The 25,110-nt window shown below is 39.4% G+C and overlaps 1 protein-coding gene across 8 annotated transcripts in view; it reads left to right on the forward strand.

Moving 5' to 3' along the window:
* Positions 1–25,110, forward strand: part of TMCC1 (transmembrane and coiled-coil domain family 1) — a 265,968-nt gene that overhangs the window by 221,454 nt on the left and 19,404 nt on the right. For 7 of the 8 annotated variants that reach the window (XM_066351879.1, XM_066351878.1, XM_066351884.1 and 4 more), the window contains one exon: positions 13,162–14,096. In XM_066351879.1, the coding sequence (XP_066207976.1) occupies positions 13,162–14,096 (935 nt within the window). Of the gene's footprint in view, positions 1–10,955; positions 10,995–13,161; positions 14,097–25,110 lie in introns of those variants that run through there. The other variant, XM_066351886.1, reaches the window with a different exon arrangement.

Here is a 25,110-nt window from a genome sequence, read left to right on the forward strand (position 1 = left end):
TTTCTACCTTTACTTTATCTGTAATTTAATCAGAAAAATTGGAATCTTGCTGTTGCTCATCACATGTGGAGGAATTGGCCAAGAAAAGAAGGACTGGCATCCATAGCATCTTATTGTCTGTGTCTCCTCTTTCCCAGTTGTCTAGAATAATTCCAGAAATCATGCAGTAGTTTTTCAGTAAGGTCACCACTGGCATTTAAGACTAGATAATTGTTAAGGCTGGCTAAGACTGTGTGTTGTATGAGGAATGTCTCGTGTATTTCCCAGTGTTCCCTGATAGGATAGTACTGCCTCTGGGGAGCCTCCCCCTAAACCCTAATAGAGTCTTGAAAGTTGATTCTTTCCCATTCAAGTAATATCTTCACAGCGGCTTAAACATTCAGTTAGCCTTTCCAGAACTCTTTGAATAGTCGAATTTTCTTACTATTATCTCAGCTAACATTGGTATGCATTTGATTCACATTCTTTCGGGGCCTGAGTTTCAGTGATATCTGACCCTTTTAGGAGTTTTAGTTAATCTCCACTTAAAAACCTGAGAAACAGTTGTACTATCATCTGAAATCCATACTGGTCACATATTATGCTAATTATTCATAGATGTGTTTAATTTAGTCCTTTTTTTTTTTAATCATAAGTTGCCCCATTGTAACTTGTAAGTATAAACTAGATTATATCCATTACATTCTATTTGAGAAAATTGGTTTGTATATCATGCTTTGTCCTTATGGATCTTAAATGAGAAAAATCTAAGCAAACCTAAACATTATAATTGCAAAAGACTGACTATAGTTATAACATTATTTGGCTACCCACAACTGAATAAAAAATTATTTTAAGAGAAGTTAATTAAACAGGAGACAAATCATTATTGTACTCTTGATAAATTCTTCTCAGTAGCTCAGTGTCTGTTTATTTTAAAAATATATACTCTAGGCTATTATGTTCCTTAGACTCTATAATTCTGAGAATATAGCTTCTTTTTTTGTGCAATAGGATAAAGCAGATACACCTATAAAGTTGATGTAAATACCTGCTGTGCATATTCTTTCTCTAATACTGAAGAATCATGAGTTTTTAAAGATCCTGGAAATATTAAATTCTTTTTTGTCTGTACTCCTCATTATATAACCTGCCAACTTTCTCAACTGTAAAATAAGGACTAATATGTATTTCCTAAAGTTGTTTTGCGGGTTAACTAAGAAAATATAAGGAAAGTACTACAGTAATAGGTACATAATCAACACAATTACTACTGCTTTTGCTGATGCCATCATTTAGACAGGTTATATAGTACCACCTTCATAACTTCTGTAGTACCTTACTTCATGCTCCGTATATACGTATATATGTATTAACCACTCTGTATGATCTATCTGCATTCACTTAGGCTCTCAGTCAAGCTGGAGAATTTGTTTAAAAAGAAGTCCTAAATCATCCAATTCTTACATTCTTTTAGTAGCTTCCCAGAATCTAACTTTGTAGAAGTCATCAATGCCTCCTTTTTCTGTTGTTCCAAGTAGTGATGATCATGGTCATTTTGAGAAGCATTGTAGTGAAGTATGGAAGAGCAAGGAGTCTGAAGCCAATCCTATGGTTTTAAATCCTGGCCGTGTGGCGCTTACTTGTTGTGTGACCTTGGGCAAATTCTATAACTTCTTCTGACTCAACTTTCTCAACTGTAAAATAAGGACTAATATGTATTTCCTAAAGTTGTTTTGCGGGTTATCTAAGAAAATATAAGGAAAATACTATAGTAATAGGTACATAATAAACACAATTACTACTACTTTTGCTAATGCCATCATAATCATCATCAGATTTACATATAAACCAGATTGACTCTTGAGCTTTCATAGCCTCACAAGATGTCCATCTGGCCTTGGCCGGTGGCACAGTGGATAGAGTGTTATCCCACAGTGAGGTCACCAGCTCAATCCCAGGGTCATGGGCTGACTTGATCCTGAGGTCGCTGGTTTAAGCCCCAGTCAGGACACATATGAGAAGCAATCTGTGGGGCACAATTAAGTGGAACAGTGAGTTGATGCTTCTCTTTCTTTCTCTCTCTCCCTTCCTCTCTTTAAAAAAAGAATCTATCGCCTGACCAGGCGGTGGCGCAGTGGATAGAGCATTGGACTGGGATGCAGAGGACCAGGGTTCGAGGCCTGAGGTCGCCAGCTTGAGTGCGGGCTCATCTGGTTTGAGGAAAAGCCCACCAGCTTGAACACAAGGTCGCTGGCTCCAACAAAGGGGTTACTGGGTCTGCTGAAGGTCTGTGGTCAAGGCACATATGAGAAAGCAATCAATGAACAACTAAAGTGTTGCAACGCCCAATGAAAAACTAATAATTGATGTTTCTCATCTCTCTCCGTTCCTGTCTATCTCTGTCTCTGTTAAAAAAAAAAAAAAAAAAAAAAAAAGAATCTATCTGAGCAGCCTAGTAAGACAATCCTAGAAATATTTAAATAGTTCTCATAAGAGAACTATTTATGTTGGGCATTTAACTCACATTTTGAATAAAACAAGAGTGGGGATTCTGATGTGTATTATTCTGATGAATATAAACTAAAGCTAAGCTTTTCAAAACTAACAACTACTGTATTTCCTCATGTTTAAGACATTCCCATGTATAAGACACACCATAATTTTGGGGCCCGGAAATGGAAAAAAAAGTATTACATAAAGTTACTGAACTCAAGTTTTATTCATCATAAAATTTATACAATTCCTCATCCCTGTCAAAACTCCCATCCATTAGCTTGTCCTTATCTGTGTCTGATGATGAATCACTGTCTTCAACAGTGAGCACAAAAACAAGAGTGAAAAAGTGGGAAATGCAAGTTTAAAAAAATCTACAAACACTGTATAAGACGCACCCAGTTTTTAGACCCCAAATTTTTCAAAAAAGGGGGTATGTCTTATACATGGGCAAATATATGGTATCTGATTTTTGAGCCAAATATATATATATTTTTTATTATTCATTTTTTTAGAGAGGAGAGGAAGAGACAGAGAGAGAGAGAGGAGAGACAGAGAGAGAGAAGGGGGGAGGAGCTGGAAGCATCAACTCCCATATGTGCCTTGACCAGGCAAGCCCAGGGTTTCGAACTGGCGACCTCAGCATTTCCAGGTCGACGCTTTATCCACTGCACCACCACAGGTCAGGCAGCAAAATATATTTTTTAATAAATAAATAAATTACTATATTTTAAGCGAGAGGAGGGGAGATAGTGAGACAGACTCCTCCTACATGTGCCCCAACTGGATCCACCCGGCAACCCACATCTATGGCTGATGCTCAAATCAACCAAGCTATTTTTAGTGCCCAAGGCTGACGCACTTGGACCAGCTGAACTATCCTCAAGCCCCCCAAATAAAATAAAGTACAATAAAATAAGAAATTTAGCATTAGAAGGCAACTTGGATTGTCCATCTGTTCCGCCATTGATCAGTATATCCTTCCTATGAGATTCTTAACATGCAGGCATGAAATACACACTTGGATACTTCCAGTGTAATATGGAAACTATCTCCTTATTTTAGTTTATATTACTTATTTTTTCTTCTAGGTATCAGGGAAAGATCTTTCTCTTAAAATCTGTTACCCATCTTTAAAATAAATTTCCTTAACTAAATGACCTTTTAGTTTCCTTCTTATAAGCTCAAGAGAATCTGTGCTTATAAAAATAACACTGAAACATAACAAAGCATGTTATTGTCTACTTACACCATGACAACTAGGATTGTAGGTTTCTAAAGTTTTTTGGGGGGACGTTCGATACTTCAAATGCTTAACATAGGTTGTGTCCATAAGAGGCCTTATGCAAAACTTTTGTTAAAAGAACAATAACTCATCTGGCATGGCTCACAAGAATTCATTAAGTCCAAACATCGGGCCTGAAGTACAACTGGCAGTGGTAATCCTCAATGATGTCTTTTATGTAAGGCAGGAAATCAGTCCTCCAGTGACAAAGCAATTCTGAGCAGCAACTCTGGGTCCCACAATGGATATTTTGCAGTTGGATTGGAGCAGGTGAGCCAGATAGAATGTTAATAATCTAAACTGATATTCAACCCAGTCAGTCATTTTTACTCAGCAGCCTTAGAGGGATAAGTATCATCTGTTGGAAGCTATTTTTCTTAGAAAAAATCTGGCATTTGTTCCATTTATGGTAACATAGGCTCAGTTGCTGCATGGCATATGAGATTTAGAGGGAGATTCTGGTTAGCGTTTATGTTAAACAGACATTTACTGGATGTCTTCTTTGTACAAGTCATTGTGCTATCTTTTTGGAGTCCAAGCATGAAAATGACTTGATCCCTGCCCTCAGGAACTGTCAGTGGAGTCAAGACACCCAAACAATCATTTCAACATAATGTGATAAGGACAGTGATAGAGATGTATTTATAGATATATAGGAATATAAAGGAAGAGTCATTAATCTAGGTGGTAGAGAGAGATTGTCAGGAAAGACTTCCTGGAAGAAGTTACACCTGAACTAGGTCTTAAACAATAAATTGTAGTTAACCAGAAAAGGGAAGGAGAACATGCCCTGAACTGGCCGAGGGACCTGCATGTGCAAAAGCCTAAAGGTAAGAAATAGCCTGTCACATCAGAAGAACCAAACACAGTTGTGACCCTTAGCATATATTTAAATTTAAACTTTCCATTATTCCCAAGTGATCATGATAGAGTTTTGTTTTGTTTTGTTTTTTGTTTTGTTTTGTTTTTCTTGGTCATTAAAGCATTTGTATGATATTTAGCTACACAGATCATGAGCAAATCCCACCAGAATTCACATTTCAGGAAGCATGTTTTCTTCTCATTATCACATATATAATACCACCCATGAAATAATTTTTAAAACTTAGTTCTTTATGAAGAAAACCTGGAAAGTGCTGGTGGTAGAAAGAGAGTAGAGCCTTAAGTGTGGTTCTTAGTAGTAAAAGGAAGTTTAAGACAAACTAGGCTATAATTCCAAAATCAGAAGTGACCAAGATTATTATTATAATGAGTATTATTTGTATATCAATGATTTCTCAAACTTTTTAAAATTAAGCAATAAAGCTTTATTTTTCTAAGCAAAAATTTCCCAGCATACCCATATAAAATAGTTGAAAGCAGAGATAGGGTTCCAGAAACCTTGTTTACTTGGCTCTAGTATTCCCCTTTGTGGTAGTCCAAACACATCTCCACAGAACTTAGTGTTGTTCCATGTACTGAAGTTCCATGAAAAGTAATCCTAGGACTTACAGGAAACACTCCAGACTATATAAGAATTATTTATCAAGTGAGAAAAAAAAAAACTTTGTGACAAGTGAAAAGGACTGTTTTTTAGACTATAAACTAGCTGACTCTTGGTATTAGCTCCAAAGTAAAAAATGAAATGCTTAGCCTGACCAGGCGGTGACACATTGGATAGAGCATTGACCTGGGATGCTGAGCACCCAGGTGTGAAGCCATGAGGTCACTGGCTTGAGCATAGGATCATAGACATGACTCCATGGTTGCTGGCTTGAGACCAGGTTGCTATCTTTAGCAAGGGGTCACTGGCTCAGCTGGAATTCCCTGGTCAAGGCACATATGAGAACGCAATTAATGAGCAACTAAGGTGCCGCAACTATGAGTTGATGCTTCTCATTTCCCCACACACACATACTCTCTCTACAAAAGAAAAAAATGGAATGCTTAGAGAAAGCTTGCTGGCTGTGGGCTAGTGGAACTTAGTTCAGTTTTATTTTCTACTTTCCCCACTTGAGATCTCTATTCAATAGCACAGCACACTAAACATCAGTCAGAATTGCACATGAAAGAATTGCTCAACAGAGTAAAAAGGGAAGCATGTTATTTCTATGGTGAGATAGTGGAGACAGATGAAAAAATGCTGTCATGATTAAGATATACTTTCTGCACAAAATGCTCATAGACTGTGGGGTTTTTTTTCTTTTTGTTAAGTGTGGGGGAGTTAGCAAAGGCAAACCTCAAGCAGATGTTAACACAAAATTCAAATGCAGATCTGTGTAACTCTTAAGGCAGGACTCTTTCCTGTTCTACTTCCTCAATACAATCTGCCTGGCAGGCAAAGAAAAGTTTATTAGACCAACCAGAGCATCTTCAGGTTCATAATTGATTAGAGGAAGATTCCTGTGTGGTTCTTAGGGACAAGATCATGAATTTCTAGGGATTACTATTTGTATTGGATTTGGGGAATGGTCTCCCCAAATACAATACTCTATCATGTTGTCCCCACTAAATGCACTTGAGTTGAACCACATATTCCAATTTTGGTTCATAAACATGGCCAGTGTATCTCTAAGGTAAAATTTTTAGCAGAAAAAAGAACTGTGTCTGTCTGCAGCATCAGTTTACACAAGGCCACTGCATAGCCCATTCTATGAAATTGGCCCTGGAAAAGATCCACTTTCAGAAGAACCAAACTAGTCAAGCTTCTATTTGTTTTCAGATTAATTTCAAAGATTTCCCTGCTCTCCAGCTTTTCTTCTACTCTAAAATGCCTTCTTCATTTTCTCAGAAGTTATATGGATGATTTAGTGTGAAGAAAATGAAATTTCCTGAAAGACAGCCAATACTCTATAAAGCATAGATAAATGACTTCATCACAGTCAGTAGGGGTTGTCATCTTTTGAAGATAGTAGTGTCAAGTTAGGGATTTCTGAATCTTTTTCTAGTTACAAATTTGAATTTTGTGTAATGAACCATGTAAGGAATAGAAAACAGTAACTTCTTGAAGGCGTACCATGTTGGGCAGGCATAAGCTGATTTAACACACATTTAACATCTTTTCAGATAATCTCATGAGACAATATTAACTCCATTGGGTAATAAACTATAGAAATGACCCCTGAAAGTATATATAGTCTTAACTCCATTGGGTAGATGAGAAAATTTAGGCTCAAAGAGAACAATCATGTGGCACAAAGGCAGATTTGAACCATGTCCTTTTGCTCTCTGTGTTTTTTCCACTCAGTTGCCTTTATACATAATTGTCCTCAAAGCCAGGTGCTGCCATGTTCTGACACTTTCATTCACTTAGACAAAGTAGATAGATTTTTTTTTTTTTCAGAGACAAAGAGAGAGTCAGAGAGAGGGATAGATAGGGACAGACAGGAACAGAGAGAGACGAGAAGCATCAATCATCAGTTTTTTATTGTGACACCTTAGTTCATTGATTGCTTTCTCATATGTGCCTTGACCGTGGGGCTACAGTAGGCCAAGTAACCCCTTGCTCAAGCCAGTGACCTTGGGTCCAAGCTGGTGAGCTTTTTGCTCAAACCAGATGAGCCCACGCTCAAACTGGCGACCTCAGGTCTCAAACCTGGGTCCTCCGCATCCCAGTCCAACGCTCTATCCATTGTGCCACTGCCTAGTCAGGCCAAAGTAGATAGATTTTTAATATGTTTGCAAATGAAATTGGAAGCCATTATAAAGCTTATCTTTTACTCTGTTCTAGATGGCTCTACTCTGCCCTGATTGTTGTTTTGAGGTATCTCTGTTTAAATGTTCTCTTGGGCTTTTTTTTCTTACTTTAATTTTTATTTATTGATTTGAGAGAGAGAGAAAGAAAACATCTATTTGCTGCTCCATTTATTTATACATTCATTTGGTTGATTCTTGCATGTGCCCTGACTATGGATTGACCTGCGACTTTGGCATATTGGGACAACACTTACCAACTGAGCTATCTGGCCAGGGCAATCTTGGTCTGTTTTCTGATCAATTAATTCAGATCAGTTAATAGATCATTTAAGCCTGGCAAATGAATTCTTTTTTTTTTTATAGATAAATTTTTATTAATGTTAATGGGGTGACATCAATAAATCAGGGTACATATATTCAAAGAAAACATGTCCAGATTATCTTGTCATTCAATTATGTTGCATACCCATCACCCAAAGTCAGATTGTCCTCCGTCACCTTCTATCTAGTTTTCTTTTGAATTCTTAATAGTAAGAGACAAAGTGGAAACAAAGCAGTAGAGTCTGCTTGTTATGGCCTTGACCATATCCCTAGTTGTAGCACATTGCCTAGCTTATATGTAGTCAAAATATATTTAACTGACTGATTTTTGGTCCTAGCCTTTTTCTATACAAATTAATTCTAACCTCAGCCATAAGTGGCTATGACTTGTTACACTGATGGGTATTATCAGACATTGTAGGCCCTCAGGATATGGTCCAGGCCAGCCCAGCCCTATTTAGTAGGTAATACTGCTGCTGTCAAACTGCCTTGTGATAAGATAGTAGGAAGCACCTCAGCAGTCAGTTCATTTGTAAATTAGTAATAAAAATATCTACTTTCTTGGGTTGTTGTGAGGACTGGGAGATTAGCTAAGCAAATGCCTAGCCACAAGATCAACAACTATTACTTTTTTGTAGTGTTGATTTCTATTATTCCTTTGGTTCAGACTCCCTACATATATCCCTGGTTTGCGCCTGCAGTATGAAAGGTCTTGGAAGGAAGTATATTCTGGAATCTTTCAATATTTGAATTTTTGAAAGAACCACTTATGTGGTACAAAAAATAGTAGCCGGTAACAATAGCTTACTCTGTGCCTGGTGTTTTAAGCAATGTTGTGTTTATTGACTCATTTTATCTTCACAGCAGTCTTTGAAGTGGGCATTAATATTATCCCCGTTTTGCAGTTGATGAAATGGATATAGAGGTTAAGTATCTTGCCCAAGGACATATGGGTAATAAGTAGCAAAGCCAAATTTGAACCCAAGAAATTTATGCTAGAATCCACTACTGCACTAAATTTAGCCAGATTCAATATTCTTGTTTTTCTTATCCATGCCGTTTTTGTTTATGTTTAAGAAAATCCATCCCTATTTTCCATAACTCCCTCCTAAAAGGTTATATTTTGCTTTTTACATTTGTAATTTCATTGTTTGGAGTAAGGTAGGAATCTAATTTTGTTATATATTGACAGGAACCAAAGTTTTACCACCCTAAATGTGCCTTTTGGGATATTGATTTTAAGCTGGTTATTAAGAAACATAAGGCTCAACCCTGGCCAGGTCGTTCAGTTGGTTAGAATGTTGTCCCAATATGCCAAGGTTGCAGGTTTAATCTCTAGTCAGGGCACATACACACATACACGTATCAGTCGATGAATGCATGAATAAGTGGAACAATAAATTGATGTCTCTCACCCACCTTCTCTCTCTCAAAAAAAAATGAATAAATAAAAAATTGAGCCCTGGCCGGTTGGCTCAGCGGTAGAGCGTCGGCCTAGCGTGCGGAGGACCCGGGTTCGATTCCCGACCAGGGCACACAGGAGAAGCGCCCATTTGCTTCTCCACCCCTCTGCCGCGCTTTCCTCTCTGTCTCTCTCTTCCCCTCTCGCAGCCAAGGCTCCATTGGAGCAGAGATGGCCCGGGCGCTGGGGATGGCTCTGTGGCCTCTGCCTCAGGCGCTAGAGTGGCTCTGGTCGCAACATGGCGACACCCAGGATGGGCAGAGCATCGCCCCCTGGTGGGCAGAGCGTCGCCCCTGGTGGGCGTGCCGGGTGGATCCCGGTCGGGCGCATGCTGGAGTCTGTCTGACTGTCTCTCCCTGTTTCCAGCTTCAGAAAAATGAAAGAAGAAAAAAAAAAAAAAAAATTGAGGAGGGCCCTGGCCGGTTGGCTCAGTGGTAGAGCGTCGGCCTGGCGTGCAGAAGTCCCGGGTTCGATTCCCGGCCAGGGCACACAGGAGAAGCGCCCATCTGCTTCTCCACCCCTCCCCCTCTCCTTCCTCTCTGTCTCTCTCTTCCCCTCCCGCAGCTGAGGCTCCATTGGAGCAAAGATGGCCCGGGCGCTGGGGATGGCTCCTTGGCCTCTGCCCCAGGTGCTGGAGTGGCTCTGGTCGCGAAGGAGCGACGCCCCAGAGGGGCAGAGCATCGCCCCCTGGTGGGCAGAGCATCGCCCCTGGTGGGCGTGCCAGGTGGATCCCGGTCGGGCGCATGCGGGAGTCTGTCTGACTGTCTCTCCCCGTTTCCAGCTTTAGAAAAATTAAAAAAAAAAAAAAATTGAGGAGAAAAAAGAATAAGAAACAAAATGCTCAGCAAGAACCTTTGACCATCCGCCTTTCCTGCTTAAGGGAATTCACATGGAAAACATACTTTGCAAAGGGAATCTTAGCATCTTCACCTTAAGGATTTTCACTTTAGCCTATCTGAATTAAATTTGGTAGAAAGAAAGACCCAAGCAGGAGTCTGTTAGCTAGATTTCCCTGTGTCTCCTATTTCTGGATTGCCTAGCAGGAATTTATTTGTCATGTGTTTTACTCTGTGTATTGCCTATCCCCCTTCAGAATCCCAACCCCTGTCCCCTTTTCTTTTTTAGCCGAATGGCACATAAGCCTCTACTGCCCAGTATGTTTTGGGTCTCATTTTTATGACATACCCAATATAGATAGATGTAACAATAAATCTTGGACCTTTTCTCCTCTGAATCTGTCTCTGTTAATTTGGTTATTAGCCCAGCTAGAAAAACTTAGAAGGTGAGAGGAAAATTAATTTTTTAGCCCCTACAATGTGGATCACCTAATATGCTAGCAAAGGCTGTTGGAAAAAAGAGCCACTTTTCAGTTGGTGTATGTATAACTCATGACTAAGTCAGACTCTTCCAGTGCTAAGTATACTAAGAGCTTTGTTCAAAGCTGACCTGTCATTCTATGGTTCAAAATATCTTCCTTTTTCCTCCTTCCCTCCTCTCCTCTTCTCCCCTCTTCTCCCCCCTCTCTTTTTCTCTTTCCCTCTATTCCCTTCCTCTCACGATTTCTCCTTTTTTTCTCTCTCTCCCTCCTTTTTGAGAATAGTGCCTGCCAAAATTGGGAGTAGTCATTGAGTAATCCAGTGACTCATGGTTTCAGGTGTTATACTATCCTCCTGCTGAAGCTGTGGGATAGTTGTCCTAGGAAGCTGAGGACAGAGGGTTCTGTCAGCTGTGCTCTTTCTTGCAAGGGGAGCCATGCACTGGAAGAACATAGCTCAGGTAGGAGAGAAGTCTGATTAAAGATAGTCTGGTTTATTTCTTTAGTTATTGTGTAGAGAAATAAACACACACCTAAACTAATCATTTGTAAATAATTATATTGAAAATTTGTTGTGTTTTTTTTTTTTAATTCTAGAGATATAATCAAACCTTGATTCCAGTCTCAAAGCCATCTTTTCACCAATATGGTCAATTTTTATCATCCCAGAGTAACAGTTAAATGTGATTTTCATATCTTTATTTCTTTAGACAACAGACTGCATGTAAGTTGATATTCAAGTGAATGGAAACCTAAGAAACTAGACCACGCATAAGCTGGTAGTCTTGAATCTAACAGTATTCCATACTTGTTTTCCTCTTACACTGTGGTAGAACTGTAAACATAAGTACACAGCTAGGGTCATATTACATACTGTAGTTATGGGATCTAAAATCCCATTCAGGAAGAAAAATCACATGGTGGGAACCCTGTACAATCTAAGAGAGTGAACCTAAGGCATTGAAAAGAATAGGTTTCCAGGAGCTTCTGTTGAAACTCTTGGCAACTTGATTATCTGGAGTATTGATTTATCCTCCCTTCTGCTGCCTTCCTCTGGTCCTTTCAGAGCTTGTTAGCACATACCTAAGGATGAATGGGACAGATGGAGGAAGTGATGCAAAACAGCTATCACACTAGCCCCTAACTGTTCTGGATATTCCTTTTTATTAGTGGAGCATAATGTCATTTTAGTATTCATTTTTGGCTTTAAATTATCTTTTGAGTTTATTTAAAGGTAAAATATTTAAGTGCTCATCTAGAAAAGAAATGTTTTTTTTCTCGCATCAATAGTAATATATTGAATCCAGTAATAAACTAAATGTGTTTTAAAATTAGAGATCAATATAATTTCTGTTCAGATGCCAAACTGAGGCGGTCTGAAAAAAAGAGGATTCATGTCTAGACTGGCAAGTTAATTATTAGCATTTCATGAATATTTCAGAATTGGCATATTGTTATCACAAAAATGTAATTCAACTTTTTTTAATATGAGGGTAACCTTTATGTAGTTCTTTCTAGCAAATGGCTACTGATGACAGATTAAGGGTGGGAAGTAAGGAAAAGGGTGTGCTTTTAAATCTCCAGGATGGTAAATTTGTATCTTGACACTCTTACTGGGAATTTTTATGACCTTGGGGTGGTTATTTTATTATTTATTTCTGTTACTGCTCAATAGAGAACACTTTCTAAAGCCTTTTTGCATAGGCCCTACTGTAATTCACTACTGTAAGCCACACTCAGTGGTGCCTTCTTGAAAGGTTTTTTTCTTCTGACTTGGGAAAACTAACCTGTCCCCTGCTTTGGCTAACGGCTTTGAAATATTATAGTTTAAGTGTTCAGATCTGAGCAGCAAGTCTTTCTCTTCAACTCTTTTGAATGGTTTCTCCCCTATGTGAAAGGATAGTCATTGTGTGTGTTGTGGAGCCCCTTGCCTAATAAAAATCGTTTCCTGGAGAGAACTCACAAAATTTGGTCTCCAAAAGGCCTGAACTTAGTTGTTGACTTGTTTAGTCACTTACCTCTACTTTCCCTGTCCCGAATATTTATGTAATGTTACCCAAATTTATCATAGTTACTTGTGTTTTGGAATTTTAATTCTCAAAAGTGTACCACATTCATCCTTGCCGCTTTCAGCAGCACCTTGTTTTTACCTGCACTTGTCTCCAGCTACCAATAATGTCCCTATTAAAATAGAATGATTCTGGCAACCTTGCCATGATTTGGTAAAATAATACTGTAGTAAAAATTGGATTTTTATATATAATCAAACATTTTTGGATGATTGTAATTTGAGAACATGAGTTGAAATTACAGTGATGTCTGAATACTAAAATAATTTTTGTGTAATTACATTGAAATGCAGGTGTATCTTGTTTTACATAGATATGCTTCTGAACAAAAAACATGTATGAAAAATGTAAATTATGCTTTAAACCCACTACAAGAGCTTTGTTATTTTAACATATACTATACTACTCTAACAAAGGGAAAATACCCCAAGTTTACATAGTATGCAAGTCTTTTTTCATACATCTTTTTGCTTAAAGCAAAGTATACTTGATTGGCCCATTAATTCTGAAGTAGTCGTCTTGGGCTCCTTGTAACATCCACCTCTTGCTTTTATTCTAGATCGAGCGGTTGGAAGTAAGCAGCCTCGCCCAGACTTCAAGTGCAGTGGCCTCCAGCACCGATGGCAGTATCCACACAGACTCTGTGGATGGAACACCAGACCCTCAGCGTACAAAGGCTGCTATTGCTCACCTGCAGCAGAAGATCCTGAAGCTCACAGAACAGATCAAGATTGCACAAACTGCCCGGGATGACAACGTTGCTGAGTACTTGAAGCTTGCCAACAGTGCAGATAAACAGCAGGCTGCCCGCATCAAGCAAGTCTTTGAGAAGAAGAACCAGAAATCAGCCCAAACCATCCTCCAGCTACAAAAGAAGCTTGAGCACTACCACAGGAAACTTCGAGAGGTGGAGCAGAATGGGATACCCCGGCAGCCAAAGGATGTCTTCAGGGACATGCACCAGGGTTTGAAGGATGTGGGAGCGAAAGTGACTGGCTTCAGTGAAGGTGTGGTAGACAGTGTCAAAGGTGGACTTTCCAGTTTCTCCCAGGCAACCCATTCAGCAGCAGGAGCCGTGGTCTCAAAGCCCAGAGAGATCGCTTCACTAATTCGGAATAAATTTGGCAGCGCAGATAACATCCCTAACCTGAAGGACTCTTTAGAAGAAGGACAAGTGGATGATGGGGGGAAGACTTTGGGAGTGATTTCAAACTTTCAGTCGAGCCCAAAATATGGTAGTGAAGAAGATTGTTCTAGTGCCACTTCAGGCTCAGTGGGAGCTAACAGCACCACTGGAGGCATTGCTGTAGGAGCTTCTAGCTCCAAAACAAACACCCTGGATATGCAGAGCTCAGGGTTTGATGCACTACTACATGAGATCCAGGAAATCCGAGAAACCCAGGCCAGACTAGAGGAATCCTTTGAGTCTCTCAAGGAACATTATCAGAGGGACTATTCATTAATAATGCAGGCCTTACAGGAAGAGCGATACAGGTAAGTTATATGGAATTAAAATCCTGGTTACTTATGTTTGGGGTTTCCTTCCCTTTGGATATAGGGGGATGGCTTTTAAAGATCTTTGTAGAGTGTCTTTCTCTGGAATATCCTGAGCACTTTAGATATGTCATATGACAGCTGCATGAGTTCCTGTCATAGAGTACAAAAGACAAGTACAGTAAATGACTCCCAAGGTTACACACCAGTGAAGCATTGTAGTCGAGGGGTAATGATTACTATAATTCTTCAGTCTTCCATTCCAATTTAAGACTTTCAAATGAAGCCCAAGATTTCTGAGGCATTTCACCTATTTATTTATAATTACAGAATCCCAAGTCATTAGGGCCTGTAGCTATACTACATTAAATTCAAAATACCTGTTATAATCCTCTGAACTCTGTATAAATTAAAGATATAGCCCAGCCAAAATGTAATGAACCCTGTAGATATTTGGCCTTAAGCAAACTTATCGAAGCAGTTGGTGTAGAAAGTTTAGACTGGAAATAAATCCAGATAAGCATGTCTGCTACCTTTACTATGAATTGGCAAACATTTGAATGGGAGTGGACTTAAACATGTGAAATGGTTCTGCAGTAGTTAGAGAATTTTAAAAGAGCTAAATGCTTTGAGTTGTAATCTGTGCTAAAGGTAGAAGCTAATATATTTTTTGTTTCATGTTATACTCCATATTCATATTAGACCATTCTTGGTTGATCTCCAAATATGTGTCTTACTCTCTTGTTTCTATTACATGCAGATAGAAATAATATGCCTCATGGAGTATTTACTTATTCAGATCCAAATTTATTAACCAGAGACAGACCACCTCACTGATACAGATTAAGGGCTAGTCTTATGGGAGTCATATGGGAGCCACAGGTTGGGTTAGGCCTTGAAGGATGTGAGTTCTGGTCTTGTCCCAATTACTGATGAGAGGAAGCCTTGGTAATTCTACTATATCAAGGGTTAAACAAACAGACTTTTTTTAAAGATTTTATTTATTAATTTTAGAGAGGGAGGAGAGAAAGAGAGAGAGAAGCAGGAGAGGGCAGGAAGCATCAACTCCCATATGTGCCTTGACTGGGGAAGCCCCAGGTTTTCAGCTGGCGACCTCAGCATTCCAGGTCAACATTCTGTCTAGTGCGCCACTACAGGTCAGGCATACAGACGGACTTTTAAGGTCCCTTTTACCTTTACCTCTTTTTTAAAACTGATTTTTTTTTTAAGTTTGCTTTTATGAGATAATCTCAGGGCCTGAAATAAATTATTCACATGTATCAATAAGCTCTGAAAGTAGTTACAGCAGCAAGCTGTTTCATATGGTGAATATGCTAATTAGTATAATTCAGTCCTGTTTTTTCACTCTTCTGTCCTTCAAGTCTAACTTAAGACTTTATTGGAAAAGAAAAGAGAAGTGAGTATGGAAGAGAGAAGTGAAGTTCTAAAAGCAAATACATTAATACATTACTATTCATAATCCAGTGTTTTATGTATTCTTTAATATACTTAGAAGACAATATCTAAAGCAGTGAGCAATCTAACAAATATTCAAATAGACTCCAAAAATAAAACACTTTGTCCTTTGTATCGTATTACACCTAACTCTTAGAGGTTCAAATTCTAGTTCTGCCAGTTACTAATCTTGAGGCTTGGGCAAGTTTCTTAACATTCTTAAATCTTGGTTTCCACATCTCTAACATAGGAAAAAGAATAGTCCCTCATAAAGTAACTGTGACATTGAAATGAAATAATTTATTTAAAGTACAGTTTGCTGCCTAGCCCCGTAAGTGCTGTACTGATGTTAAGTAGCAGCTGCTACTATTAAAATATACCCCTCTGAACCATGGAGACCTGGTGTTGCTCAAAATACCAGCTGCCTGCTCTGACCCTTTTATTTTAAATAGATAGCAAAACATTCCAGTTTTTTAATTCTCCTAGATTTTAAAATTCCTGTAGAGTTGTTCTGCCTTCAAATCAGATGTAGGTAAATGTGAGAAAATTAGAGAGGGAAAACAAGTCTCCCAAGGCCTGTCTTTATATTCATTTAAAATAATGTAGAGCCCTGGCCTAGTAGCTCAGTTGGTTCCAATGGCATCCCGATAATTCAAGGTTGTGGGTGCAATCTCCAGTCAGGGCACATACAAGAGTCAGCCAATGAATGCATAAATAAGTGGAACAACAAATTGATGTTTCTGTCTCTCTCTCCCTTCCTCTCTCTAAAAATCAATAAATAAAAATAAAATAACTCAGAGACTGGACAGAACTTTAGCTCTTCATTTTCACCTCATTAGAAGAATCAAGTCCAAGCCTCCTATGAGTGAATGAGAAGTGCATTTCTTTCATCACACTCTGGGTTCTCTGTAGTAGGCAAATGACTAATTTTATGGAATGAAGAAAGAATAAAAGAAAACTTGAATTTTCAATAACGGAGGTAAAACCTGGGGGGCAGGGAAAGACAAAATATAATGTGTAATCTGATATGTGTCATATCACTTCAGCTTTAGAATATTCTTTTCTTTTTTTTTACAGCTTTATTGTTTTGTTTGTTTGTTTGTTTTTTACAGAGACAGAGAGAGTCAGAGAGAGGGATAGATAGGGACAAATAGACAGGAACAGAAAGAGATGAGAAGCATCAATCATCAGTTTTTCGTTGCAACCCCTTAGTTGTTCATTGATTGCTTTCTCATATGTGCCTTGGCCGCGGGCCTTCAGCAGACCAAGTAACCCCTTGCTCAAGCCAGCAACCTTGGGTTCAAGCTGGTGAGCTTTTGCTCAAATTAGATGAGCCCATGCTCAAGCTGGCGACATCGGGGTCTTGAACTTGGGTCCTCCACATCCCAGTCCAACGCTCTATCCACTGCACCACCACCTGGTCAGGCTAGAATATTCTTAAATCAGAATTTTGAAAAAAGAAAGCCTTTTTCCCCAAGAAAGGCAGTAGAAAAGTTACAACTATTCTACTCAATGATTTTGTTGCATCAATATTACTACATACAGAGCAGTTAGAGATTTCTCCTTCATTATATATGTCTTTACACAGTAAATCTACTGTTGATTTTTGAATTGTTTCATGTAAGTGAAGTTGAATCTTATTTTTTTAAATATCAAAACTTTTTACATTGTGGTATAAGGTTACCTGCTTCTATAGTAAATGGTCCTAAACACTATTTTTTTTATAAAATTCTTTAGTCTGTTTTTTATTGTTCATTTTTTCTTCTTTCCGTATCTATTCCACACTGTTAATGAACTGCCTACAGAAGTCTCTTTTTTACTAGTTTTTATTTTTACTCTCTTTTAGGCTTGGCTTTTTATCTAGGAAGGAAGTCGGCTAGGGATGGACTTACGGGACTCTTCTCTAACCAAAGACCAGTTAATGCGTACATGGCTGCTCTAGCTGCATTTGTGGTTATTTTCTGTGCTTTGATTTATTTTACTAATTATATCAGTTGACAGGGGGGGAGGCCAAGCATAATATTGCTGCTTGTTATTTAAGTGATGAGGAGGAGGACACTGCCACTGTCAGCATTTACTAAACTCCTATGATGTGCATAATGCTAGGTGCTTAAAATATATTTGCTAATTCTCACAATAGCCCTGCAAGTGGATTGTATTATCCCCATTTTACAGATAAGGAAATTGAGGCCCAGTGAGTTTCAAAATTTGCCAAAGGTCAGTCACTTTGTAAGTGGTAAAACCAGAAATCAAACCTAGTTTTATCTGATTCCAAAACCAGTGTTCTTTCCATAACAGGCCAGGTTTTTTCCCCCAGGCTCAACTCTAAAATCTCTCTGATTGAAAGACTAGTTTATAGTCTAGCTCTTAGAAGTCTTGACTGCGTTGGCAATGGGTATTGGGCCTTTTCCAGATCACAGCATGTGTTTCACTAAAACTCAAGTCACTATTTTTAACATATTTTAGAAAATTCTGTAAATGCACAAGCTTTGGAAAGTTTCCTCAAGCTGATACAACAATGTAGATAAGTAATAGGGGAAAACTACTTAAACCTCCATTTCCATCCTTATTCTGTCCCCCCCTCCCCCCCATTTCAGAGTCCCTTCTCAATGTCACTCACTTAATGTGCTTCCCATTGCTCTCTACCCCAGTGAGTAGTGCCAGGTCAAGGTTTTTGCTCAAGACCACTGACTTACTCTGAAAGCATCAGAAGCATTAAGGAGCCTGTGGAGTACACAGTCTCTCTCTTCACCCACATAATTGTGTCATGACTGAATAAGTACTTTAGCCACCCACATGCACTTAGCCATGGAAGCCACTGTAGCAGAGCTTGGCTCTAAACTCCACCCCAACTTTTTTTTTTTTTTTGTATTTTTCTGAAGCTGGAAACAGGGGAGAGACAGTCAGACAGACTCCCGCATGCACCCGACCGGGATCCACCTGGCACGCCCACCAGGGGGCAATGCTCTGCCCACCAGGGGGCGATGCTCTGCCCCTCCGGGGCGTCGCTGTGTTGTGACCAGAGCCACTCCAGCGCTTGGGGCAGAGGCCAAGGAGCCATCCCCAGTGCCCGGGCCATCTTTGCTCCAATGGAGCCTCGCTGCAGGAGGGAAGAGAGAGACAGAGAGGAAGGAGAGGGGGAGGGGTGGAGAAGCAGATGGGCGCTTCTCCTGTGTGCCCTGGCCGGGAATCGAACCCGAGACTTCTGCACGCCAGTCCGACGCTCTACCACTGAGCCAACTGGCCAGGGCCTCCACCCCAACTTTTGATTAGTAACTAGGAGTTTAGACTTTGAGCTTTGCATTGGGCACTCAGATATGAGTGAGATTTTGTATTTTGGGAAGGTAGGAGGCAAGGTATAGATATTTTTTAGTGGTGGGATCTATACTGAATTCAGATTATTCTTGTCTTGCTATTCTCTTCATCCCATTAAAGTATTATTGCAGATTTGTTAGTGGCAGTGGGGTTCACTAAGTACCTCAGAGATAGAAAGAGACCTTAAATATCTATTTCAGTCTTGTTCTACAAATGAGTACACTGAGGCCTAGAAAGATAAAGTGACTTTTGCCAGGTCTCACAGTAAAATGATGTAACTTACATTTAATTTGCTATTTAATAAAAGCTGGAGGACTAGTCCTGTTTTCATAGTGAGTATATTAATGAGTTACTGTAGGAAAAAATTCATCTGTGACAAAATGCATTAAAAACAGGAGAGACCTAGGAAAATAATTTATGGACAGTTTTACAGGTTCCTTTTGTGGTTTTTCCCTTAGGGAATCTGGCCCAGAATCCTACTCAACTACTGCCTGTATAAAGCAGCTAAAAACCCTCCTGGTGTTGATGAGCAGTAATGCCATTTTGAAAGCTTCTATTTTAAGGGGATTACTGTCCTTTAGAAGTTGGCTTCTGAGATTGTATTAAGCCCAGAGATATTTTAAATTGCACTGAGTCACAAGAGCAAAAATACAGAAAGAGGCAGTCACCATGAGCAGTAATCACATGTAGTAAGACATCAGTAACTAGGCTAACCCAATTATTTACAGGACATTGGAGTTCTAACTAAACAAATTGTTTAATATAATTTTACTTTATTTTATTATCATTGGACATAAGACAGATATAGCTACATTAGCCCCTTTATTCTAGGTTTTAGCCCTGTTTGTCATCTAGTAAATTGATCGGAGAATCTCCAGAATCTTCAAACTTGGCCAACAAGTTTGAAACAGAAACTGAGAATATTGGATCAGATTAGCTCTTTGTTGAAAAGAGAAAAAAGCCCAATTAGGAGATGCTCTTAGAATGGAAGAATAAGATCTTTCATAAAAGAGATTTACAGGTCCTCCCAGTTTAGCTGCTGAAGAGATAATAGAGGGAAAATGGGAAGTAAGGAGGGAGGAAGGTTGGAGAAGGGAAGGGGAAGAAAGGGAGAGAAAAGAAAATATTTCATTAATTAATTGAGGTTGGAGAAGCCTGAATTTGCTTGCCAGTTCTAACATTAATTAGCTATGCGACCTTATGTAACTTAATCTAAACCCCAGTTTCCTCTATAAAAAAAAGATAATGTTATCTATTATACAGTGTTAAGATTATTAAATGAGATAATGTATGTGGAAGCAACTAGTATGGTGGGTATGCCAGGATGTTCGAAAACTGTCATTATCAAGTCTTCAAATTGCCCAGAAGCCCCTCTAGCTTTTATTTATTCCCTGTATGTTTTAGGCATCTACTGTCTCTTGTCATTTAAGATAATGCACTGAGCCTGACCTGTGGTGGCTCAGAGGATAAAGCGTCAACCTGGAAACGCTGAGGTTGCCAGTTCAAAACCCTGGGTTTGCCTGGTCAAGGCACATATGGGAGTTGATGCTTCCCGCTCCTCCCCCCTTCTCTCCCTCTCTCTCTTTCTCTCTCTCTCTCTCTCTCTCCTCTCTATAATGAATAAATAAAATCTTAAAAAAAAAAAAATGCACTGCCCTGAAAGTTTAGGGGACTAATTGTCAATTGGTGACTGGTTCTGTACTTTTTCCTTTTCAACTGAAGGCTAATTCAGTGCCTCTGATCCCCCTTTTGGGCTTCAACACAAATGAGGTAACAAAAGGTAAAGAGGCAGAATTCACTTTCTGCAGCTCAGCCAAGAATGTATTCAAACTCCCACCATATGTCATATCTGATACCCCAGCTATGTCTCTTCATTCTAGTCAAATAGAAGCTACCTCAGATTCCTGGCAAGCATTTGGGAAATAATGCAGTAGTTTGCTCCCATAGCTATGTCAGCCCTGGGACCTAGTTCTTCCTTTTTCTTTCAATACCTACTCTGCAAGATTCTTCAGCCATCCTGTCCTAGTAACCTATTGCCCAATTAGGGAAGTGCCACTGGCTCTCAGCGATGACTGCAAACTTTTGAGCCACACCCAAAGAGTAGTGCATTAGATGAAGCATTCCCAACTTGTACACTCACCCAGTTTCTCATTCCTCAGGAATTTGACCCAAAAGAGCCCTGGCTTATCTTTGATCTACGAAGGTGAAAACATGTTGATTAATCCAGTAGATGAAGCACTTTTCCAGGATCAGTATTCATTTATGAATTGTCCACCTACAACAAAATCTAGATGTGTTTTAGTACTTTGTAGGTAGAGCAGGTTTTGCTTCTGGGATGGGCATGGGGAGGAATTTCACCTGCCCAAATATAACATAAGCTACTTTTTTAAAAAAAGATCCTACAGCCCTGACTGGATGGCTCGCTTTACTGGAGCATTGTCTTACAATGCAGAGGTGGCTGGTTCGATCCTTGGCCGGGGCACATACAAAAACAGATTGATGCTTCTGTCTCCCCTTACCCCCCCCCCCTTCCTCTCTCTGGATTCAATAAAAATAAAAGATTAAAAAAATAGAAAAAAATAAAGACAAAAAAAAGATCCTACAATGTTAAGGCTTTCTGTTTGCTAACAGTTACTCTCAAACCATATTTCAGTATTTACGTTCCCCTTGAGTAGTGATGAGTTACGAAGGAACTTTGAGTAAAAAATTTCAAAATGAGCTTATTAATCTCATGCTTCCTTGTGTTTTAGATGGAATCCCATGAAAAAGCATGTGCCAGTTAAAATTATGTAGTAGTGGGATCAAGAATCCCCCCGAGTTGCTCAGTGGAGAGAGTGTCATCCTAGAGTGCTTAGGTTACAGGTTCGACCCCCAGTAAGGGCTTGTAAGAGACACAATCAATGAGTGCACAACTAAGTGAAATGAATTGATGCTTCTCGCTCTATCTCTCTCTCACTCTCACATCAATGGATTCTTTTTAAAAAGAACCCCTCCCTTTCATGTCCAGAGAGCCTTAATTAGTGTCAGATGAAAGGGTTAAAATTAAAATGCTTTTACAGGGAGTTCTTGGTTTTAAAAAAATCACATATGAGCCTGACTAGTGGTGGCACAATGGATTGAGCATCAACTAGGGATGCTGAGTTACCCCGGTTCGAAACCCCATGGTCACCAGCTAGAGAGCGGCTTGCCAGCTTGAGTGTGGGATCGTTGATGTGATCCAAAGGTCGCTAGCTTGAGCCCAAGGTTTCTGGCTTGAGCAGAGGGTCACTAACTCAGCTCGAGTGCCCCCCCCCCCAGAAGGCACATATGAGAAGCAATCAGTAAATAACTAAAGTGAAGCAACTATTAGTTGATGCTTCTCATTTCTGTGCCCCCCCCCACTCTCTCCCTTCCTGTCTCTCTCTTTAAAAAAATAATAGGCCTGACCTGTGGTGGCACAGTGGATGTGGTGTCTACCTAGAATGCTGAGGTCGCCGGTTCGAAACCCTGGGTTTGCCTGGTGAGGGCACATGTAGGAGTTGATGCTTCCTGCTCCTGCCCCTTCTCTTTCTGTCTTTCTCTATCTCTTCTCTCTGTCTTTCCTCTCTAAAATGAATAAATAAATTAAAATAATAATAAATCACATATAAAAGGCTGTATGCATTGATCTTTCCTTTTTTTACCCCTAGTCTTTGGTTTGGTGTTAATATTTAATGAGAAGATGGAGGTGTTCTTTATATGAATTCCCTAGGTATCTGGCTTTTCCATTTTAGAATTCAGGCCAAAAGTAAATACTAGCAAGTAAAGTAAGCAAGAAGTTATAATATGTATTAATAGTGGGAGTAGTCGGAAGTCCGTGGAAACTGGAGTGTGGGTGTTTTCTTCCTTTTTGTTCTTCAGGTTTTACATTTGGTTAATAGTACAAGGAAAAAGTTTTTAAAAAGCAACAATAAAAATATATAAAAACAAATGGCATGAACCAAGTAGTTCAGATCCTAATTACACCTTACTAACAGGGAATAGTATCTCCTGGGGAAGAAGGAGGTAAGGACTGATGTAGATTCCTCATGAATCTAAGTTCCTCAGAGGCAGACGCTACACATAAAAAGGTGTGGGGGAGGGTACTTATTGTTCTTTTTAATATTAGTGCTAGTGTTTGATGCTTATAGTGATTAAGTAGATTAGATCGAATCCTAAATTCCTCCCCACATGCACTCCTCCATCCAAAATAATGCCACATCATTTTTACTTGGCAGAGAACCTTAATTAGTGTCAGAAGAAAGGGTTAAAATTTTTTGTGTTAGCCTGTTTTTGTTTTTTTGTTTTTTTACAGAGACAGAGAGAGAGTCAGAGAGAGGGACAGATAGGGACAGGAATGGAGAGAGATGAGAAGCATCAATCATCAGTTTTTTGTTGCGACACCTTAGTTGTTCATTGATTGCTTTCTTATATGTGCCTTGACCATGGGCCTTCAGCAGACCAAGTAACCCCTTGCTGAGCCAGCGACCTTGGGTCCAAGCTGGTGAGCTTTGCTCAAACCAGTTGAGCCCGCGCTCAAGCTGGCGACCTCGGACTCTCGAACCTGGGTCCTCCACATCCCAGTGCGACGCTCTATCCACTGCGCCACCGCCTGGTCAGGCGTGTTAGACTGTTTTTGGACCATAATTTCATATGTTGGTTACGTAAACCACTCTGAGGCTTATGGCACTGAAAAAAATGTTTGACAGAATTGCTAACCATGGTCAAGTTAGTGAGGTTGTGAAAAGAGCTGAGGAACAAAGCTCCATGTTCTGGGTGAACAAAATAGGGAAAGTGTTTTTTAATAATGGCAAGCCAGAAATGCTCTTACAGGGTACAGAGGCAACCCAGAAAACCTGAATTCCAAGACACCAAGGGTATCTCACCATCTCCTTTTTTTCATCACATTTTGTAAAAGCCACAAAGTTTATGGCTTTCTCAGTTTCCTCTCTGATGTTTCCTGCAGATTGGAGGTGTTTACTAAGGAACCCAAACATAACTGTTTATGTAAGAGAATTTCAGTTATACATTAACAGCTGTAACTTTTCCTTCTGGAAGTCATCATTCTCTAGGGTTTTTTTTATGACTTAAAGAGGGAAACAATGAATTAATGGGACTGTTTCAACTGGACCTGTTGTGGTTCTTGTTTCACCTTTGAATTTTGCAACTTTTGATTGGGAACCAGGACTCAAACCCAGGTATTCCTGGCTATAGCACCTATAATAATTTTTTCCCAGTGTTCATTATTTTTTTTACTTTCAAACACACTGCAAACTTGAAAAAAATTGTACAGTGAATGCCCATACACTTACCTCTTAGATTCTACATTTTACTATATATTTTTTTATCACATATGTTTCCATCTACCCATTCTACATCTTATATTTTAGTGCATTTCAAAGTACATTACAGATACTCCTAATCTATCTATCTTTCTTTCTTTCTTTCTTTCTTTCTTTCTTTCTTTCTTTCTTTCTTTCTTTCTTTCTTTCCTTCTTTCTTTCTTTCTTTCTTTCTTTCTTTCTTTCTTTCTTTCTTTCTTTCTTTCTTTCTTTCTTTCTTTCTTTCTTTCTTTCTTTCTTTCTTTCTTTCTTTCTTTCTTTTTAAAGTGAGAGGAAGGATGATAGTGAGACAGACTCCTACATGTGCCCTCTCTGAGATCCAACTGGCAAACTCCATCTGGGGCCAATGCTTGAACCACCCAAGCTGTCCTCAGCCCCTGAGACTGACACTCTGACTAACCGAGCTATCCTTAGCACCAGGGTTGATGCTTGAACCAGTCAAGCCACTGGCTGCAAGAGGGGAAGAGAGAGAGAAGGAGGAGATGGTTGCTTCTTCTGTGTGCCCTGACTGGGAGTCAAACCTGGGACATCCATACGCCAGGCCGATTCTCTATCCACTGAACCAATCAGCCAGGGTTAACACCCCTAATCTTAACAGCTTTATTGAGATATAATTCATATACAATACAGTTCACCCCTTTAAAGCATACAAATCATTGGGTTTTAGTATATTCACAGATCTATAGAACCATCACCATAATCAATATTAGAACATTTTCATCAACCTCTAATCTTCCCAGCCCTGCCTCAACCCCTGGCAGCCATTAATCTTTTTGTCTCTGTAGATGTGTCTATTCTGAACATTTTATGTACATAGAATCATACAATTTATGGTCCTTTTTAAAAAAAAAATTTAATTTATTCATTTTAGAGAGGAGATAGAGAAAGAGGGAGAGAGAAAGGGG

Source organism: Saccopteryx leptura, chromosome 10, assembly GCF_036850995.1.
Source record: "Saccopteryx leptura isolate mSacLep1 chromosome 10, mSacLep1_pri_phased_curated, whole genome shotgun sequence".
Lineage (NCBI taxonomy): Eukaryota > Metazoa > Chordata > Mammalia > Chiroptera > Emballonuridae > Saccopteryx > Saccopteryx leptura.